The following is a 20,817-nucleotide window of genomic DNA, read 5'->3' as shown; positions in this document are numbered from 1 at the left end:
GTCCATTGCGCATAACGGATAACGTGAATCTCTGGTTTGTTAAAGAGGAGAGGCCGTGACAGTCCTTTTGCTTTAGTCAGTGAGGAACAACCACCATTCTCCATCTCACGCTGTTGTCTGTGACTGACACTTTGTCACTTCCCTGCTTCCTCTCGGAGCTGCAGGCCACAGCCCTTCCCCTCTGCCCCCGTGCAGGCACTAGCTGGTCCTGGCTCTGGGGGAATGGCCAGGGTGGCCGACAGAGCCCAGTCTGGGGGGCGCTGTGGGATGGACATCTCACTGGTTGGCCACAGCCTGGGTTTCTGGCCATCCGTCCTGTGAGCACTGCCCTGTTAGGGCTGCCGACAGTCTTTTTTCACATTGTACCAACTCATGGCTGGACCCAGCCAGGCCTGCAGCCATTATTTTTTAACCCCTCAAGAATATACCCTCTCGCCCTGGCTGGTGTGGCTCAGTGGACTGAGTGCGGGCCTGGGAACTAAAGGATTGCAGTTCGATTCCCAGCCAGGGTTCATGCCTGGGTTGCAGGCCAGTTACCAGCAGGGAATGCACGAGAGGCAACCACACATTGATATCTCTCTCCTTCTCTCCTTCCCTTCCCTTTATTTATTTATCCTAAGATAAATAAATAAAATCTTAAAAAATATGTATATATCCTATTTTGCTCCCTCTTTCAAATAATGTTTTCATCACACAAGCCCATTTGAATTAGAGAGGTAATTAAGATTCCTTTTAGTTCCTTAGCGTGGTTTTTATTTCAAGAAGTAAAGCACTGAAGTTGGTGTCTGAAGACCTGGGATTTGTTTTTGCTGATGTTGCTGAGAGAGGGGAGCAATCCCAGGCAAACCAGCTCCCTAGATGTGCCTCGGTTTCCCCAACTGTTCAGGGGGAAGGACTGACTTGCTGTCCCCCTCTTGGGCATGTTTTCACAGTTAATTGAATGGTGTCTGTGAAACTAAGCTTTGCAGAGACAGAGGCTGTGTTTAGCAGCTTGTTTTCTCTACTAATGACTTAAGTCCCTTTAGAAGCCGTTCATTGCCCTGGGAGCACAGCCAAGTTCCTTACCCGAGTTTCACGTCTGTAGGGTACACAGCAGGCCCTTCCTCTGGTTCAGTCAGGACATGCCTGACCCTGGGCTGGGACACCCCGGCCTAACCGGGCTGGGCAGCCCTTATTACGGATATTAAGCTACATGGTATTGCAGATCCCTGTCCAGCAAGAGCACCAAGAGCCCAAACAAGAACACAGACAGGAGCACACTGCAGTCAGGGCTGACCCACCACAGGGACTATCAAAAGAAATGCCCAAGAGCGTTTGGATTCTGTGTCATGAGTTCCCTCGGATCGGAAGGAGAAGGGTGTGGGGTGGTGCTAAACACGTGATTTTTGGTCTAACAGGTGTGATAAACTCTCAGACCTTTGCTTTTTGTCTTTGCAGATGGAAATGTTGCCAGTGAAGACAGTTCTCTCTCAGATGCCCTTGTTCTAGAAGATGGTAGGTTGTCCATTTCCTTCTTGAGAATGAGGGGCGCAGGTCATATGGGTAGTGACCTGTGTGTGGTCTGGGACCGGCCAGGGCAAAGGCAAGAGCCGGGCCAGCACGGCAGCCGGCTCCCTGCGATTCTCTCCCTTCCGGAGAGACATCACGTTGGGCGGGGGTGGGCGGGCGCTGTGTAAACCACGTCTGTTGGAATTTCAGCATTTTCTGTGGCTCAGGGGTCACACTGAAGGCGATACTCAGTGAGTGGTACTTTACCTTATTAGCTGCCAGAGCCACATTTTTAACTAATCAAAGAAATCTGAGCACCACACAGTTTCCTTCCGAATATTCGTAATTTCTGAAGGAAAGAAGTAGACACAGGTTTGGATCACAAATCAAAGACTGAAGCCTGCTAGGAGTCAGGCAAAACAGGAGGGCCCTGCCCGACCCCCAGCCCACCACTGCACGTCGGGGGAATGCCTTCCAAACACAGACCCAGCACGTTCCTGTGGATTTAACCCCAAACTTGAGAGGCCAGAATGTTAATGAAATAGAAATATGTTAAGTGGCAGTTAATTTTTTTGCCCCATAGGGAAACCTCAGGTGGGCAGTGGTAAATGGCTATTGAGACAGAAAACATGAAAAGGTCTGACCAAGTGGGAGGAATGAGGATAATTGCAATAATAATAATAATTGCTACTGATGTGGGGAAAGGATGGGGGTTATCTACCCAGCTGTCTGGGCTCTGCTATTAGCAATCTGACCGTGATATTTTTATTGTCAGCTTTGTTACGTGGGTGGAGAGGAAGTGGGGCTTCAGCGGAGCAGGGAGGTTTGCACATCAGAGATCCAGCCCTGGTTTTGGGCTCTGTGGAGCCCAGTCTCTCCAGAGGAGGAATGAGAACAATTCCATGAGATCTTTTATAATGGAGGCGTTGGGGGAGTTACATGTATATTGTCGTTGACTAATTCTGATGATTCATTTATCGTTAGTTTCTTCCGCATGTTCCATCCCTCCAGAATACCTGGGGGCATTACTGCCTCACTGGGACCCCCCGGGACCCTTGCAGGCTTGCTCCCTCCAGAGACTCTTTCCCTTACAGATCTGCGAAGTGCAGGAGCAGTGGAAGTATAGCACATGCCCAGGTCTTGGGGGACTCGGAAGTAGGCTGTGAAAAGAACACTAGTTGGAAGTGGATTTAGGGTCATGTGAATGGTTACTGGGGTTTGAGGCTCACTTCTGGGTATCGTTCCACTCCGACTCCCGCCTCAGCATTCACAAGGACACTGAATTTTTCCTGCCTCTCTCTGCTTAGTGCTGCCCGGCCCTGGGCTCTCAGCACTGGATCTCTTAACCCCTTTCTGCAGGCCCTGCCCCTGTGTGAACCCTGCCAGATGACTAATCAGCATTTCACCCTGACACATCCATGCCTCACACTCCTGTGGCTTTCAGACCTGATCCTGAGGCCTGAGCCTGTCAGCGGGGGCACCTTGCTTATCTCAGTGCTCACAGTAGGTCTGTTGCACTTGCACTTGATCAGTGCTCCTCTCTCACTCCCTCTGCTCCTCCTTCCCAGCTGCTCTGCCAGCTGGACGTGCTCCTGGCCTCCTCTTCCCTCCTCCTCCCCGCTGCCAGGCCGCTGCTGAAATCCTTCCCGGACCACACCTCCTTCCTTGACTGGCAGAATTCACTTCCTCCCAAAGTCCGCGAGCCCACTGACGTGGGAGAACGCCGCTCCACTGAAGGGGGGCACGCTCCTCCGTTCCTCTGAGCCAGCTGGAGCCCGTCTCCTTCCCAAAGAACCTAAGGCAGTTCTGAATTGAAACTACTGTAGAGGAACATGTTCCAAACAGTGTACAGAGAGAGTTCTGAAAAAAGCAGAGTAGGTACCTAGAGCCACCAATAGATAATTAGACTCAACAGTTATGCTTTTATTCATTTTTTCTAATATTTACTGAGCACCTCCCATGTGTCAGTAATCATTGTAGACACTAAGGATATTGATTGAAGTTAACAGACTAGAGAAAACCCTCATGGACCTGAAACACCCCAGTGCAAATTAGACACTTCCTGTCTATTAAGAGAATACTTACAATAATGGCATTTTGCTGTTTGGTATAATGCAATCATTCGTCTATGGTATTTAATGAAATTCAGGCTTCCTCCATTTGTAACTTACCAGGTTTGAACCTCGTGTTCCCATTTAACGTTGCTCAGAGTTCAGGTTTGGTTTGTTCCGGACTGACTTGTCTTGAAATCAGGGAAAGCGTCTTTGGTGCCCTCACAAGTGCACGCAGGTGTGATGATAGGGCAGGGGAGGGTGGGGCCTGCCTGGGGTCGGTCAGGAGGACCCTTGCTCAGTTCCTCTCTCTCCATCTTTGTGCAGAAGACTCTCAGGTCATCAGCACACTGTCCCCCTTACAGTCTCCTCACAAGGGACTCCCTCCCCGGCCACCGTCGCATAACAGGCCCCCTCCTCCCCAGTCCCTGGAGGGACTCAGGCAGATGCACTATCACCGCAACGACTATGACAAGTCACCCATAAAGCCCAAAATGTGGAGTGAGTCCTCGTTAGACGAGCCTTATGAGAAGGTCAAGAAACGTTCCTCCCACGGCCATTCCAGGTGAGCGGGGTCGGGAAGGCCAGAGGAGGTACCACAGGGATCAAAGCACTGTCCTGAATAGCTTCCAACTGGGGAACCCAGGGGGCGCCTAGCTCCTCCCTCTGGGTCGCCTTTCCACAGGGCCACTGACCCTGTCCAGGTGTGGATTTGTCATTTAAAGGGAAATTGGGGTTTTTGGCTCACAATCAATGTGTTGGCAGATGGCTGTAACGTATTGTTAAATTCCACTGCAATTAATTAGGAAGTCCTGGGCAGCACCATTCCAAAATGGCAAGTGAGAGCCGACCTCGTAGGAATCCCCACGTGGTTCAGAACCTTAAGCCGTCAGCCAACAGAGTTCTGGAGCCAAACAGCTGTAATCTTAGCCGTACATTATCAGCTCATTACTTGGCTGAGCTTGGAGAGGGGGTTTTGGAAGGCATTTTTGCTTAGCTTCTCTGGTTTTCTCATTTCCTTTAATCACATCATTTAAACTCCTAGTGGGTGCTCCGACAGGTAAATATTTGTCTCTGGGAAACAGAAACTGCGGTTCAGGACTTTGGCTTCACAGAATAGGTGTGCTCCTGTTCCAGCCAAGGCTGACGAGGGTCTTAGTCTCACGTTGCTCAGGGTTCAGGGACAAGGACCTCTTCCCACTCCTGGAGGGAAGGCTGAGAAGCAGAATAGAGATCAGAGGGAGGGCGGGTGGGAGTCCTGAGCAAGCTTACCTTATACCCAGACCGATGCCTGGAGGCTAGTTAGCTCCCCGGGCACAGGTGGTGCTGTCTGGCGGTGACTAGCATGGCCTCCTCTGGTTTGCAGCAGCCACAAGCGTTTCCCCAGCACTGGGAGCTGTGCTGAAGCAGGAGGGGGAAGCAGCTCCCTCCAGAACAGCCCCATCCGCAGCCTCCCTCACTGGAACTCACAGTCCAGCATGCCCTCCACGCCAGACCTGCGTGTCCGGAGTCCCCACTACGTTCATTCCACGAGGTGAGTCCACCCAGACCTCGGGCCACTCCCTCCCGCAGGCCACACTCTCGCCCTGCCTGGCATCTCTGGCCCCAGCTGGCCCAAGTAATGGGTGAACTAGAGTCAGACCTGAACTAGTGAGGTAGTTTCTTCTTAAAATGAAGCAGAATTGAGAACTGAAGGCCAGCAGCACGCCCGTGGGCGCCTGGCGTCAGACAACGGGCAGGGGCCTGAGTGAAAGGAGGGCAGGCAAGGCCAGACCGAGTAGCAGGGGGTGTGCTGGGAGCGAGACCTCGCTCTGAGGGGGTGATCTTCACTGTATAGTCCTTGTGTAGCTTTCTACTGGGGCCTGATTTATCCTGGACTTTTTCATGTCTCAATGTATAAATTCATAAAAGAACAAAAGGAAAGGCAAAAGCGAGGCTCCAGTGCATCACACCTTTATTTTCTAAAGAGGCAAAACCAAAACCACCCTTCCATGTAATCAAAAACTGAGTCCTTAGGGACCACACCTCAAAGGATGGATGGTGCGACCTTCTGGGAATAGTGAACCATGGTAAATAAGATGGAGCGCTCCAGGCAAGATGGCACCATTCATTCTATCATGCTGTCATTCATTCATGCAACGTGCATTTGTAAAGTGCCCGTGTGTAGCAGGCATTATTCTAGGGGATGAAGCTGTGAAAAAACAGACCATGCTCCTGTTCCCATCAGACGTACATTTTAGTCGGGAGTCACAGTAAGTACATGTGATAAGCACTAAGGAGAAAAGTGAACAGGGCAAGGGGCTACAGAGTGAAAGGAGAGATCATTTTTTAAATAGAAATGTTGAAGAAGCATGAGGTGAACTTGGAGCAGAGACCCAAATAGATGCGGAGCAAGCTCTGAGGATGTCCTGGGGAACAGCAGGGTCATAGCCCTGGACACCGGCCTGAACTGGGCATGTTTCCAGGAGGCCAGTATGGCTGGGACAGATTGATGTAGCAGGGTGGACCAGAGGGCCACATGGTGGGTACTTCGAACTCTCCCCTGGGGGACAGAACTGGAACTCATGTTTTGGCCAGCAGGGCCACCCTGAATTTCACATGTGGCCCTGGCACTGTCTGCATTGTTGATGGCTATTCAGAGTGTGAGCTCAGAGAAACAGAACGGATTATAAACAAAGGGGCAGCATGGTAAGTTTTTGCATTGGGCGTTTTCCATGTTCCACCAGCCTTCCCTTGTAGTCTTCATGGAAATGCAAATCTGTTTATGTGGTCTTGTAAATAGTATTTGGCTGAAGCATATGGACCTGTTTTTTGACCTGCAGAACTGGGCATTTCATCTGCATGCTAGGTTTTCCATCATGCTAGAGTGGGCATTTTCTCGGTTCCGTGGTTCTCTTTGTGTCTATAGAATCCCTGTCCACGTTTTAAAAAATGAAAAAAATAAAAAGCCCTGGCTATTGGCACACTTTTTTCAGAGGAAACCCTTATGTGGGCGCTGTCTTCAGTCCCACCTCCCACTGGGAACCGAAAATCACAGCCGAGGCTCGCCTTGACTCCAGGGATCGGCCTTGCTCTCCCTTGTCCTCCTCACCTGGGAGCAATGGAAAGCCCCGGGATTCCCAGAGCAGCACAGCTTTTGTCTGTTTCCCAGCTGAGCATTTGCTGGAGACTCTTTTCTGAATCCTCTGATTGCAGAGCCCGCAACCCCTCCCCTGGCCCCCCAGACCCACCAGCCTCTCCCTGCAGGTCCGTGGACCTCAGCCCAACGCGCCTGCACAGCCTTGCCCTGCACTTTCGGCAGCGGAGCTCCAGCCTGGAGTCCCAAGGCAAGCTCCTGGGCTCGGAAAACGACACGGGGAGCCCCGACTTCTACACCCCACGGACTCGTAGCAGCAATGGCTCGGACCCCATGGATGACTGCTCGTCCTGCACCAGTCACTCGAGCTCGGAGCACTACTACCCAGCGCAGATGAACGCCAACTACTCCACGCTGGCGGAGGACTCGCCATCCAAGGCGCGCGCACGGCAGCGACAGAGACAGCGGGCGGCGGGCGCGCTGGGCGCAGCGAACTCGGGCAGCATGCCCAACCTGGCTGCGAGGGGTGGCGGCGGGGGCGCACCTGGGGTCTACCTGCACAGCCAGAGCCAGCCCAGCTCGCAGTACCGGATCAAAGAGTACCCGCTGTACATCGAGGGGGGCGCCACACCCGTGGTCGTGCGCAGCCTGGAGAGCGATCAGGAGGGTCACTACAGCGTCAAAGCGCAGTTCAAGACCTCCAACTCCTATACGGCCGGTGGCCTCTTCCGGGAGAGCTGGAGGGCGGGCGAAGAGGGCGACGCGGGCCGCCTGACGCCATCACGCTCACAGATTCTGGGGACTCCCTCGATGGGCCGGGAGGGCATCCATGACAAGGGCACGGGGCGCACAGCTGTGTCAGATGAGCTGCGCCAGTGGTACCAGCGCTCCACTGCCTCCCACAAGGAGCACAGCCGCCTGTCACACACCAGCTCCACCTCCTCTGACAGTGGCTCCCAGTACAGCACCTCCTCCCAGAGCACCTTCCTGGCCCACAGCAGAGTCACCAGGATGCCCCAGATGTGCAAGGCCACGTCAGGTGAGTGGGATGGGGCGAGCCTGGCCTTGCACACTCACGTGCTCAGCCTAGGTGTGGATTACTGACTCATCTGGAGCGCTTGGAGATTTTCTCAGAGCCTGCAGTGAGGAGGAATCAAATGGTTGGTTCTAAAACCTAGCTGTCTGGGATGTATGAGACTGGAGGCGTTTCAGCTCTCCCCCTTTCACCTCCTCTCTCGCTGACCCTGGTTTTGCTAAGAGTGACAAAGACCTCCGAACGGGCGGGTCAGCACCAGTGGGCGGGGCCAACTTGCTCCCCTTTCCGCTTTCTCAGTAGGATGCCAATTATCCTGCAGCCGCTTCTCCAGGTAAGGACAGAAATCCAAGTTAGTTGTTGTCTCTGGTCTTATTCAGCAAAACACACCTTCACCCTGGTGGAGAGTGAGCCATTAGTACAGTAGAGACCTGGGTGGCACCTTGCAGAGGAAGGCTTGCTCTGGGCCTTGGTTTGTTGAAGCCCTGAGATCGGGTTGGTGTGTCCCTAGGTTGGGCAGGCCAAGGACTGGAGCGTGGAGCGCTGCACTGGACTTCTCTGTGACCACAGAGATAACTGCTTCCTCGAGATCCCCTTTCACTGGTGTTATGATAGAACCACAGTCCTTTTCTGGAAAGTGCTTTCAGATTTTCACATCCAAATTAAGGGCTCACCTCTTTCTTCTGCTCAGAGCACTGAGCAGTACAGAATTAAGTAATCCTCAGAGAAAAGGGCAGGAACCGTGCTCTGCCCTAAGAAGTCACCGTCCCTCCCCACTCCCTCTCCGAGACGGTCATGGTGGTAACAACAGCGCTTGTTCAGCAGACCCCAGGGGCTGGCAGGGCTCTAGACACTGCGTCCTGTACAGGTTCGGGGCTCATTAGGAGAGGGGGACTGCCTCATGCTGACTGTGGGAAAGGAAACGGGAAGGATTTTGACATAAAAGTGATTTAAAAAGTAGAATAAAATGAGAATCAGCAGCAAATGGAAGGACCTGCTGGTCAGGATTTGACTTATGCCTGGAAAGAGGCCAAAGGTCAGAGAAAAAGGGTGACTGTAAAGACAGAAAATGGGGGTCATGTTGGGGTCCTGAAGCAGATTCTGGGGGCCCGGAGAGAGCAGGGCTTCCGCCTTCCATCCCCTTGTCCCCATTGGCTCCTTTACATGGCGCCTCCAGCAGATGACAAGTTCCAAAGATGACCACGGAAATGATTTGTTCAGTCAAGACAGAACCATGGACCTCACAGTCCTACAACCATCTCCATAGTCCTCCTCCATCTGTACAATGAGCCCAGTGAGACCTGCTGTCCACCTCCCAGGGCACGATGAGAGTGAGCGACCAGCTGCCATTCACGCCGTTCTCGGACCTCGGGCCTCTGAGCCCTGTTAGAAGCAGCAAGACTCTGACAGAGGGCCAGGAGCGTTCAGGTTCCACTAAAATCTCAGCATCTGTCTAGTAGATTTGCTTTATTCAAAGAGATTTAATTATAATCTTTTGGAACATGCTTTAGACTAAAAATTTTAAGAAGTATTATCTGAGATTTCCTGATAAAAAAGATTCCATTCCCAAGAAAGCAAAGGATATGCATTTAAGGAGGTTTTACTTCCTATTAACTTTTTCCAACTAGAAAAATTCTGCCCATGTTAATAAACTCCCAGCTATTAAAAGCCCCAGGGCCCTTGAAATCTCCAAAGGGGTAGGTGTGAGTCTGAAATGGCAGAGGACAAGCTCTGAGAACCTTTCTGTTGGAGACAAAGGCACAGCTTTGCCACTGGGGCCGTATCTACGAATGCCCTGGTGTCCAGAGAAACAGGCCCTCCGGCATTAGCCCTGCGCAGGACTCCCTCAGGGCCTGGGGGGCGGCGGGTTCTGTGCTGCTGTGGAGGCTATTGCAATCCTCGTGGCCACTGCCCAGTGGCAAAACAGGAACTTAGGCTCCCAGGTTGTCTTGACTCAGGGTCCAGCTGCTGTGTGGTTGGGGAGAAAATGTGACTGGGTGAATGTGGGGAGGAGGTCCATGTTTCCGCAGTGTGACCCTGCTACAGGGTCATACCCAGCATCTCTGGAAAGAAGCCCCTTCACTTGACTGGTGTCTGACCCCTGTCTTTCTGCATCGCCTACATACAGCTGCCTTACCTCAAAGCCAGAGAAGCTCAACGCCTTCGAGTGAAATTGGAGCAACCCCCCCAAGCAGTCCCCACCACATCCTAACCTGGCAGACTGGGTGAGTTCTGTCAGATCTTTCCTCTTCTCCCAGGTTCTGGAATGATCCTCAGCCTTCCTTATCAGTTAGGAAGAGGGTAATGAGTATGAGATCCTAGTAGCAGAGGGGTTATCAGGAAAAGAATGATGAGTGTTCTTCATTCCTGGAAACCTTCCTTTTCCAAAGAAGCCTCACGAACTGCCCCTTCTTCCCCTCTCCTTTCCATCACTGTCCCTGTAGATGGGGAATTCTCTCTACTCTCTCGTAATGTGGGCAATGGCCCCAAGAACGTCGGGGAGGTGGTAACACAAGTCCAACTGTGCCACCTTGGTCATAATTCCAGGCAGCATGTGAGTTTGGTTCTGGTTCTCCCAGGACAATTTCCCAATGCCAGGAGCGAAGGAGGGAGGGGACAGAGACCAGGGTGAGCACCTGGTGCTGGGCCCTGGTCCCATGTCTGACCTGCTCCTTGGGGTGCCCGCCGTTTGGTATCAGGGTGCATCTTAAGAAAAAAGGCAAAAGGTTCAAATCCTGTCTCTGTCCTGGCCAACTGCTTAATCAACGCACAAAGGGGATCAGGTACCTTGAGACCTTTAAGTGGCCCACAGCAGGATGACAAAACCAAGACATGGCCTCTTTTATAGCATGCAGTGTAGATGGACACCCTAATCTCGAGGGCACTTAGGCTGTGTGCTGGTCTGCTGGCGGGTGTGCGGAGCCTGCTTTCTGCTCGGTTCTTGCCTCTTCTGTTGCTCCTAAGACATCACCTCTAAGCGGTTACATACTCCCAATGCCTGTTGGGAGTTTAAGGGTCCCTTCATCCAGATCTAGTGAGTTTCTCATTTGCTGGAGCATCGGTGGGGATGTCTGAAAGCTCTGTGTGAGTTGAATTATCAGAAAACAGTAGGACCAGGAGTGGCTCCACTGACTGCATTTCTGACTCTCATGCTTGGCAGACATTTTTTGTTCCTGTAGATTTATCTGTAGTGCTTTTAAACCAGGCTTTATGGGGCCTTATGTGACAGAAGATAGTGGAGCTTATGTTTGAGTGCTTGCTTTGTACTCAAATGCTGGAAATTTCTTCTAACATATACAACCTCACTCAGGAAGCAGCCGATCTTTTAGTTTTATAGAGAAGGCTAACAGAAAGTAAGTGCCTTGCCCAAAGTTACGGGGCCGGATGGAGCTGGAATTTCAGCCCTGCACTCTGTGCCCCATAGCCCTCTCTCCACCAGGCCAGTGGTGCTCCAAGTGCAGCCCCCAGACCAGCAGCATCATGGGGGATCTTGTTAGAAGTGCACGTTTTTGGGCCCATCCGTGGCCTACTGAGTCAAAAAGTCTCGCGGTGGGGCCTGGTGTCTGTGTTTTAGCAAACCCCCCAGGGTATTCTGATGCCCACTAAAGTTTGACAGTGTTCTTATGTCCACTCCCACTTCTGGGTCTGTTTGGGGGCAGCAACTTCCCTTCTGTCCTTATTGCAGATCCTGAAAACACTCCCTTACCATCCACACCCCAGCTCTAGCTTGTGCGGCCGGGCAGCTGCTAGTAGGCCTAGTGCCCGGGAGTCTCACCAAGACCGACTCATAAAAACCACCCATCTTCTGTATCTGTGGCACCCCCAGTGGTAAACCATTTCATCTGAATAAGGGACTCCAGGTTCCCGGCTCTCTCTCTGGATCCTCCGAATTTTCTGGATCACCCCAGTCTCACAGGACCCAAACAGATTTATTTACCCGACTGCAGGCTCTGAAATGTGTAAGTGCCCTTCACGGGGTCTTCAACCCTGCTCGTGTTTCACCACATACAGCCAGTGAGGACTCGAGAGATTTGAAACAAAAAGCTATTTTGGTCCTTGCAGTAAAACTTTTTAATCAGACTGAGTTAAATTATCATTAACAACTATTCTCTATGATGCGACAAGAAAATGAGAAATGGGCAGAAAGTGCCAAAGCCTGCCTTCCTAACAGACTAGAGAGGTCTTCTGACTCACTCACGGGGGTGAAAGTTCTGCATGACTTACTTGTCACTAACACTCAGGTGTGTATTCAGCTGGCCTTTCCAGTGTTTCAATGAGCTGCAAATCGTGTCTGTGTCGGTTCCTCTCTTTAACGTGACCTCTCTTCTCTTCCTCCTTCTGCTTTCCTTTGTTCAGAGAAGCAACAGAACACTCGCCCATTATGGACGGGTCTGAGTCTCCAACTCACCAAAGTACTGATGAGTAGAGGTATCGTAAGGGAATGTTTTGTTCTTACAGCTCTTCCCCCTTCACTGCTTATGAGTTTGTGGTCTCAGATGTGTTGCGTATGTGTTGCCCTTGCCCATATCATAATTCCCAGAAGGAAACATCTGCATGGTGTGGAAGCCATTGTTTTTATGTCTGATTTCTAGATACCTGTGGAACGAAATGTTTATATGTATGTTTTTATATCAGATGTTAGAGATTCTTACGCTACTTCCCAGAAAAGACCCCAGAGTGTATTTTAGATCTCCCCAGGCTCTACATACATGCAAATACTTGGCAGATACTTTTACTCACGTAGTGACCTGCCCATGAAAAGCAAAGCATCGTGCAGTGTAGGTTTCAAAGCACCACAGTCAGAGTTGATCCAGGAGCATGGGAAAATCTCTGATGATTTCCTTCCAAGATTTCTGAGTGACAGGTGTATATACTCCCAAATGCCGCACGGTCCTGCTTTCCAAAATGCGGTCCCTACATGATACAAGAGCATCGTCATCTGGGAGCTGGTTAGAAAGCTAGACTTCTGGACCTACTCAATTTGAGTCTGCATTTTAACAAGATCCCTGGGTGAATCAAATGCACTGCTGTGGTGGGTATAAAAACAGCAGCAACACCTGGTCCAGGTCCTGGCCTTAGGGACCAGCAGAACTGAACCGGAAGATAAGACATTGAAATTACGTAGTGTTTCAAGCGTTGACTGAAAAGATAAGGATGGTATTCAGAAGTGAATAAAGAGTTTAAAAAAAATTGAACCCTCACTATATTCTAGGAACCATGCTAGAGACCAGAGTCCTAAGGGTTCAAACTCAAATCACCAATTTGTAAACCTATCAGGATTTTGTATACAAGAGGAGTAAGAAACTTGCAGCACTTATGTATGAAGTACTTGGAGACTTTGAACAAAGTGCTAAAAGGAATCTGAGCGGAAAGGACTTCTGGCTTCTTGCAGATGCTGCCTGAACCTGACTTCAGAGGCCGGGGTGGGGGTTAGAAAGGAGGCAGCTGAGAGGCCCTTCCAAGGGCAAAAACACAGGTGCGGAAACTAGCAGGGCGTCTGGGGAACAGCAGAGAGTCTCGTTTTGCTGTAGAGAGCGAGCTGGACTTCGGTCTGAACACATCAGGAGAGAGACACGGACACAGTTTTAACTACAAGTCCCTGAGTTGGCAGATGAAGGATTAGGAAAACAGGGGCTTTGCCTTTAAGGAATGGTGTTAAACAAAATTCGAGTAAATTTATAGATTTTACTGACTTTATTCACTGATTCATGAATCAGACACCTTTCAGTCTAGCAGAGAGAAAGGGGCTCTGAGGAGCTGACTGAATAAAGACTTTTACAGGCAGAGGCAGCGTGAACAAGCGGCTTGGTCACTGCACGGCGACTTTCCTTCAGGGCTCTCAGGTTGCCACACTGGGGCTGCCCTTGCGGGTTCCAGAAGCCATTTCTGGGAGAGCCCAGTTAAGTCTCTGTTTGGTAGAAGGCAGTTCCATTTTGAGCCCACTGTCTTGTTTTGAACAATTTCCCCTCTTTGAGCAGACTCTCAGCCCAGCTGAGAGATGCGATCAGAATATAAGACTACTCCCAGCTACGGCTCTGCAGCTCACTGCTTATTCAGTGATCTTCTGTAGCTGAGTCTCAACTTCCCCTAAGTGTTAACTAGGTGCAGAAGTGGCGTTCGTGGGTCACAGCAGCAGCCTGTGTGACAGGACTTAAAAGACGGTAACCATGCAGGCCAGTGAAACTTGAGGGTCTGTAGACTGCACGGGTGGTTTTATCCTGGGGTAGCCGTGCCTCGTGTCCCTGTCTTTGGACACAGAGCCTGGATGCAGGGTTTCCCGAGTCTGCGCTGTTAACCAGAGAGAGGGAGATGAGTGCGCCCCAAAGCAATGGGGGGATCGAAACTCAGGGAGAAGTGTGGGACCAACAGAACCAGAGAATCAGCAGCATCATAGCAAACCCAGCCGTTGCTTGGAGGTTGGATGACCACCCTTAGAATCCTTAATCCTAGTGAACACTAAGATCTAATTGTGAACTGTTTGTTACACTAACATTCTGTGGCTGGCAAACTTGTAATTATTTACATTTCTTAATTTTTAGAAGTATGCTCTCCCTCACAGTAAATTTTTCAGTGTGCCATAAACCATGCTGACTGACAGACCTGGCACTACAGGTGCCTGGGAGCACCGACTCTGGGAAGAGTTCTCACCCCTCGCCGGCTCCAGGGAGAGTACAGTTTAAAGTAGAGTGCAACCCTGGTATCTCCCAGAATTTGGCAAGGTTTTCCATGGACTTTTGTTTTCCCTCAGTCTTTTGTTTTAAATACTTCGCAGACTTTTGTTCAGGTCTTACAGCCTCTTTAGAGTGGAAAGGCAGTCTAAAGAGATGGGCTGCCTGCAGGGCGGTGTGGCCGTAGGCTGGAAAGGCAACTCGGAGAGGTCAGACTGAGGGCTCGGGTGAAGGAGGGTAGGAAGAGTCATGTCTTTTAAGTACCTCTGTGTCTTTCATTTTGTATTAGTCTTTGTGCAATGAATCTTGCAGTGAAGCTATTTTGTCATCGTGAAGCCTTTTGGAAGTATTTGCATGACAATTAAAATAGGTATCCCATTGTGTTTGATTGGGGAGCCCTTATTTTCGACTGCATAACTTAAATCAGTGCTGTGGTTTAATTGGAACACTCCCATAATGGCTGTGAACCTGTGTAAGAGATGAACTGAAGGGAGCGCAAACGGGCAGAAACTGATTTTTATTCAGGAATAGCAGAGGAGTTGCGATTCTGGAAATGCATGATATAGCAAGGTACAGGTGAGTCCACTGAGGGTTTGGGGTGGGCTGTATTTATGGGCAAGGAATGAAAAGGGGCAAGGAGGGTCCAGTCAGAGTCTAAACAGTAAATTCACTGGCTTGAGGATAGACACAGATTCGTGGTAGATGTTCACTTGTCGGGAGGTAAGTGTTGGTGTTCTGTTAATCAGGCAGGAAACTGGTCTCCCAGTTCTTAAGTTCTGCTTTTCTGAGGACACTTACGTGGAATTTCCAATTAATATCCTCCAGTTCCACTTTGGGTTGAAATCCTTTCACATTTCTCCTTGAACAAGAGCTTTTGCAGACAGTATCACTGATCGACCATGTCATTTGGTGGGGTTTTTTTTTTGCCCCCTTAACCAAAGACATGGTTAGATGCAGTACATGTCTCTTGGGGCAGAGAAGGGTCACCCACAGGTGTCTAGTCCCATGGAAGAGGGAAATGGCAAGTGGATTTCATGGGCATCATTGAAACAAGAAGAAATGTCTACAAGTGGTACCTTTGAGTCAAAGTAGCTGAGTCGGGAACAAGGAAGTCCAGATGTGGGGATGGACAGTCTTGGTGGCTGGGGAGTTGAGAAGAGCTAGAAGTTCCTGAAAGATAAGGTTATTCTGTGTATAAGCCAGTGCTGACCATCTCCGTTTTGTCCCTGACATAAGTAACTCTGTTTTAGTTTGGGTTTACCTTTCTACTTACTTTTGGATGGAGTCCTTGTTATGGGGTGTTGATCACTCAGTTTATCACTGGGCATTTCTTCTGCATGGACTCCACCCATTTTGTTTATTTCTCCCCATGATGCCATGACTAGACATCTTCCTTCAGGGTGAGATAAGTTTTCAGGGTTGTTAGCATCTAAAAGGCCACATTTGAGCAACTTCCTGTAATGGATCAGAGTAGAGGATCGAGGCATCAGTATGAAACACTGGGCAAGCATTAATCTATCATGTTTGTTATTTTTACAAAGACAACAACTGATTAAAAATCGAAACAAAATGACAAATAGAAAACCCAAATTGTAACCCACGAGCCCAATCCTACCAGTAACCAGCTGAATAAATCAAAATTACAAGGTGAGTCAGATTAGATTGTGCTTGACCTTGAATTTTATATAATTGAATCTCAAGTTTCCCAAAACTGTACCCAAGTACAAGTGGCGCAGACTAGACACCTGTTTGTTCAGGGACAAGGTAATCAAGGACTGTCCTGTCGTCAAGGACAGCTCTAGCTGGAGAGTCCAGGTGGTTTTGTTGGGCAGCTAAGACTCTGGTGTAGGGTGGGTGATGTTGCCAAGGCGTAAAGGGTTTTGTGCTCAGAGCCTCATTTTGTACTCACTCTTCACCAGACAAGTAGGGATCTCCCAAAGGAAGTGAATCCTCAATGCTCCTGGTAAGTCCTACCTTAACTTGATTTAAATTCAGCAGAGTTGATTGGTGCAGTAGCTCAGTTTTCTGTGGACAGGTTGTGGACGGTTGGGGGTATAGTGTATAACCTAAGAAGCAGTGCCCAGTTATGTGCCAGCCTAAGATAGCTTAGGGTTTCAGTGCCCCTGGGAACTAGACCTCCCAGCCTAAAATTCCTTGCAAAGGTGGATGCTCCTGGTAAGGTGTTTTTGTCACCAGGACAGGTTTGAGTTACATAATAGTAACTTGGGGGTCACAAGTGTACTACGGTGTGCACAGGTATTTTTGTCTAACTGGGGAAGTATAAAGGGGAAAAACGACACAGAGGGAGGCTGGCAGCAGAAGTACACACTGTAGCTGACCCCCAAGGGAGTTAGGGTATTGTTTATGGTGGCAGTAGGGACAGAAGAAAAACCAGTTATAGGAAGGACCAGGGTGTCCTACATCACAGGAGACACGGAGTTTTAGGTGGCAAATCCAGCAGCCTGGAAGGTTACAACCCTTGGCAGCCACCTGGGAGATACAGACAAGGGCATTACATATACATACATAATCAAGGACCAATAGGAAGAGAAAAGTAGAAGAGTCCGTTTCCCTCCTTGTGATTTTCACAGTAAAGGAGAACAGTGGTCGAAATCAAGCTGTCATACTCTGAGGCCTGGTCAGGTGTTTGGGATAGCTGTCCACATCCAGTGTTGCCTGCTCTGGCTGTTCGAAGATTCTGAGTTTGAGATCACCGATGGCTTTCCTGGTCCCTTTAGGTCTTGTGACTCCTTGAATTAGACATAGATGCCTTCAAGGTTGGCTGCACAGGAACTGGTGAGCAGTACCAGGAAAGGTCTTCCCAACACAGGAAGAGGGAGTCCTTTAAGTTTACGACTTTTTCGGGAGTGGTATTCTCCAGAAGGTAGGTCATGAGGGGAATCAGATGTCAGGATGGATTCTTGTTCAGCACAGGCTTCTTAAACTTTTGAGAGCTGTTTTTGGAAGTAGAGAACAGGTAACTAGCAATGTTTCGTAGGTCCAGTTGTGCACTCTGCTGATCAGAGTAGGGGGCAGGTGCTGTTTTGCCGGGAGCAAGCTTATGTTTTTCAAAAGTTAAGGAAGAACAACCTTAGGTTTTTTGGATCAGTGACAGCACCTTGGTCCAGTGAAGTTTCTGAGACTCACCAAATTGGGGTCTAATGATGCCACACGTCCTGAGGACGGCAGGGGCAGTGCGGCCTCTGAGGCACAGGTGCGACGACGCAGCGTTCCTGGATCGCCTGACCAGTGACGTGAGTTCTGAGGTCACTGTGGGGAAAAAAATCCCATGTCGGGATGATGTTTTCAAGTAAGATGTCTTTGCTATAAAAGAGACAGTTGTTTTGCTATAAAAGAGACAGTTGTTTATCAATAGGGAAAAGCTATTTGAGGAAAGCCAATGATAAATACACAGACCGTGACCAATCCGTATTTGTTTATCACTTGCTCTCAACAACTGTGCTTAGGTTGGGCATGAAAATTTCTCAAGATGTTCAACAGCAAACCTTAAGACCTTAAGGAAGGTCTTAAGTACCTTCCTTGCCGACAAATTTTGTAACAGAGATCACCAACTCCTTTGACTAGTAAGCCCTGGTAGGATAAGAGTATTTCTCTGCATTATAGTAAAGCTGGTAACTCTGAGTACATAAATATTTTAATTAAACCAACAAACTTAAATTAGCTTTTATTTACTAAACATTTACCCTAGATCACATAAATTTGAAAAACATCTAAGTTTGTACATTTCAGAGCATTTAGAATACTTAATTTGATAAGTACTTATTTTTCTTTAAGCCAATTAAATAGGGCTCATTTACAAACTAATTTTGGTGATACCATCCAGAAGTAGAAAAATAGTACACATTTATAATATATACACATAAACATATAGATGTCAATTTTCACTTTAAAATTTTAGCCTTGAGACAAGTACGATGATGCAAAACTCACTAGTTTTTAAAAGAACAGATGGACACAAATGGTGTTTCTGGAAGAATTTGAAGATTCCATTTCTTCATTTAAGCACCAGGTCTCTCATAGCCAAATTAATACTTAAATGCATGAAAAGTTTTGTGAGGTTGGCAGGTGATCTAGTGTCGGTCTGGGGTCTGTTTTGCGACCAACTTGTCCTAGCATGTGTCGTGGAGTTAAATAAGTGCTCAACCTGCGGCCATCAGCTTTTGGGTTCTAAGATCCCATTAACCACAGAACTATTATTCCTTTACCTCATGTGCACATTAACAGAAACCAGCAGTGACCAAAGAGAAGGTACTGTGGACTGGCCAAGAGAAAGCCTTAGGTGTGCACCACCAGCAGTTCCCAAAGTGAAACTGGAAGGAACCCAAAGACCTCAGCAAATGGGCGCTGTGGACCAAGCAAGAGCTAATGACTGGTGCTCTGCTGGAGCCTCCTGTGAGTCTAGACCGACCCACTCACTGGGGAGCCAGTTAGATTGCTAACAGCACAGAGGGCAGAGCTTGGGACCCAGAGGAACTTACCCATGACCCCCAGAAATGGGGAGAAAAGGAATTCAAAAGGTTCACAGAGACGAGTACCTGTGTTTCTTGTCCATGAAGCCTTGAGATAGCACCTTAAGTTCCAGCAGTGCTACCAAACTGTTAAAAAGCAAAACTCAACTGAGTACACTTCAAGTTCTTTATTCAGTTAAATTGCACCTTAATTCCTTGAGGAATCAAAAATCTTTATAAGAACAGAAATGCAGCACTCAAAACAATTCGGATCCTGCCTATCCTTTTTAGTAATCCCAGAACCTCCCTTACTGTCTCAAAAGGCTTGCAAAAGGTTGTAAAAGATCTGGATTTAGGAAACAGCTTTTCTCTGTGCCTTTAAGATATAAATGTTCCACCTGGTCTTCTGCAGGAACTCTCCTCTGGGTTCTCTTTGAAATGCAACCTGCAGGGAGGTCATCCTTATCAGAAGGAAAAAACTGGAACTTAGGCAAGTAAAAAATCTTAACTGTCTTCTCCACAAACAGTAGCCTTCTGAGCAGGTAAACTTAATTTTTTCCAACTTCCAGAACCACTCTGGATCCAACTCTTCTTTCTACATTAGGGAGTCACGGCTCATGGCTAAGGGCCGAGGTGCAGCCTGGGCTTGCGAGCGCCCTTTCCATCGCCACCCCCACTCCTGCCACTGTGGTGCCTTCTCCAGGGGAGACTCACACCCGTGTCCTGTGAAAGCTGCTTGGCCTTGCTTTGGCGCATGCCCACCTGTGAACCAGTGACTGGCTGAAGGAGTCTAGTTGGCCTACCTGAGACCCTCGTCTACCCTTGTAAAGGTTTGGGTGACAGCTGACAGAGAGTACCTGCAGGACCACAGGACGTTCCAGAGGGACCCCCAGGGCACCAACCCCGCCCACGTGCCTGAGGAACAACCTATATCCATTGTGGGGTCCAACTACTTTTTGCCCCCAAAAGTTTCCCAACTCCTCAGACACAATGGCAACATCTGTTTTGTTAGGGCAGACAAGGAGTTTGCAGGGTGGGTGTAAGGCAGTCAGCCATTTACCATGTAAACACTCTTCTGAGTCTGATATCCACGGCTAGTACATAATTAAGGAATTTGGTCACTTTGCATCTGAAGCCACATTTAAGCAGCATTAACCAAGGTTCCAGGCACAAGACTCTCAATGAAGCCCACCGTATGCTCGCAGATGCCTCGGGATTTTCCAACTTTCTTTTTTTAAGACAGATGAGAAACATTTACAAAATCCAGAATGCCTTCATCCAATTATTCCTAGAGAAGTGAGCAAATCAAACTGAAGTGGTGACAACTGAATCATTTTTCCGACCATAAGCTGGTTCATGAGGCCATGTTTAAGATGCTGTTCTTGACCCACACTGGGGGCTCCTCCTGGCATCCATCCCAACCCTAACCCTAGCACTGGGTATGGGGAGACAGGTCAGCAGGGGAGAGAATCTTCTGACATTTTATGGAACGTCCTCAAGGGGGTTCCAAACAGAGCTTTCTGCCGCTAACTGGCATAGGCTCCAGAGAGGTCAAACGTGAAAATACTGCCTTAAAAACACACAGATCTACAACTCACAGCCCGATGTCATTCACAGGAACATCACTCAAAAACTGAAGGTTGGGTTAAAAGCCTAGAGGTTTCATGCCTTCAGAAATCAGCGCAAATGAAAATACACTACTAATGAGAGCAAACAACACAAGAATGAGCACACAAGTCACTGCAGACCACACTGCAACTGCAGGAACGGCGCCCAGGTTAGCGGGGCCAGCAACAGGGCTGGGGGGAGACAATGTGAGGCTCCACCTCCTCAGGCCCTGTGGGCTGCTCCCTGCTGAAGAGGGGCCTCCTGGGCAAATCCCAACCTTTATCTTGCTCTGAAAGAGCAAGATACCACAGAGAGGGCCACCTTTCCTGAAAATGAGTCCTAGTGATGATTATTGGCTGCAACATACATGTCTGTGTGATTACTTCTTGATATGTAAAAATTCTTTCTACTCAATCTACTTAGT

The 20,817-nt window shown here is 49.0% G+C and overlaps 1 protein-coding gene and 1 long non-coding RNA gene across 16 annotated transcripts in view; one reads left to right on the top strand and one right to left on the bottom strand.

The window, feature by feature from the left end:
* FRMD4A (FERM domain containing 4A) overlaps positions 1 to 20,817 on the top strand; it is a 313,254-nt gene that overhangs the window by 288,483 nt on the left and 3,954 nt on the right. For 4 of the 7 annotated variants that reach the window (XM_053665755.1, XM_053665758.1, XM_053665760.1 and 1 more), the window contains 5 exons: positions 1,438 to 1,494; positions 3,867 to 4,104; positions 4,906 to 5,073; positions 6,735 to 7,654; positions 9,777 to 9,873. In XM_053665755.1, coding sequence (XP_053521730.1) covers positions 1,438 to 1,494; positions 3,867 to 4,104; positions 4,906 to 5,073; positions 6,735 to 7,654; positions 9,777 to 9,873 — 1,480 coding nt within the window. Of the gene's footprint in view, positions 1 to 1,437; positions 1,495 to 3,866; positions 4,105 to 4,905; positions 5,074 to 6,734; positions 7,655 to 9,776; positions 9,874 to 12,004; positions 12,077 to 20,817 lie in introns of all 7 variants that reach the window. The other 3 variants (XM_053665756.1, XM_053665759.1, XM_053665757.1) reach the window with 3 other exon arrangements.
* LOC119046299 (uncharacterized) overlaps positions 7,759 to 20,817 on the bottom strand; it is a 50,722-nt gene continuing 37,663 nt past the window's right edge. For 4 of the 9 annotated variants that reach the window (XR_008391714.1, XR_008391717.1, XR_008391718.1 and 1 more), the window contains 6 exons: positions 18,873 to 18,932; positions 17,464 to 17,586; positions 15,590 to 17,270; positions 15,393 to 15,486; positions 9,862 to 12,562; positions 7,759 to 8,045 (listed from right to left, as the gene is read on the bottom strand). This is a non-coding gene — a long non-coding RNA (uncharacterized LOC119046299). The other 5 variants (XR_005081954.2, XR_008391715.1, XR_008391719.1 and 2 more) reach the window with 5 other exon arrangements.

Source organism: Artibeus jamaicensis, unplaced genomic scaffold, assembly GCF_021234435.1.
Source record: "Artibeus jamaicensis isolate MK-2021 breed Jamaican fruit bat unplaced genomic scaffold, CSHL_Jam_final contig_426, whole genome shotgun sequence".
Taxonomy (NCBI): Eukaryota; Metazoa; Chordata; class Mammalia; order Chiroptera; family Phyllostomidae; genus Artibeus; species Artibeus jamaicensis.
This window is presented reverse-complemented; position numbering and strand designations above follow the sequence as displayed.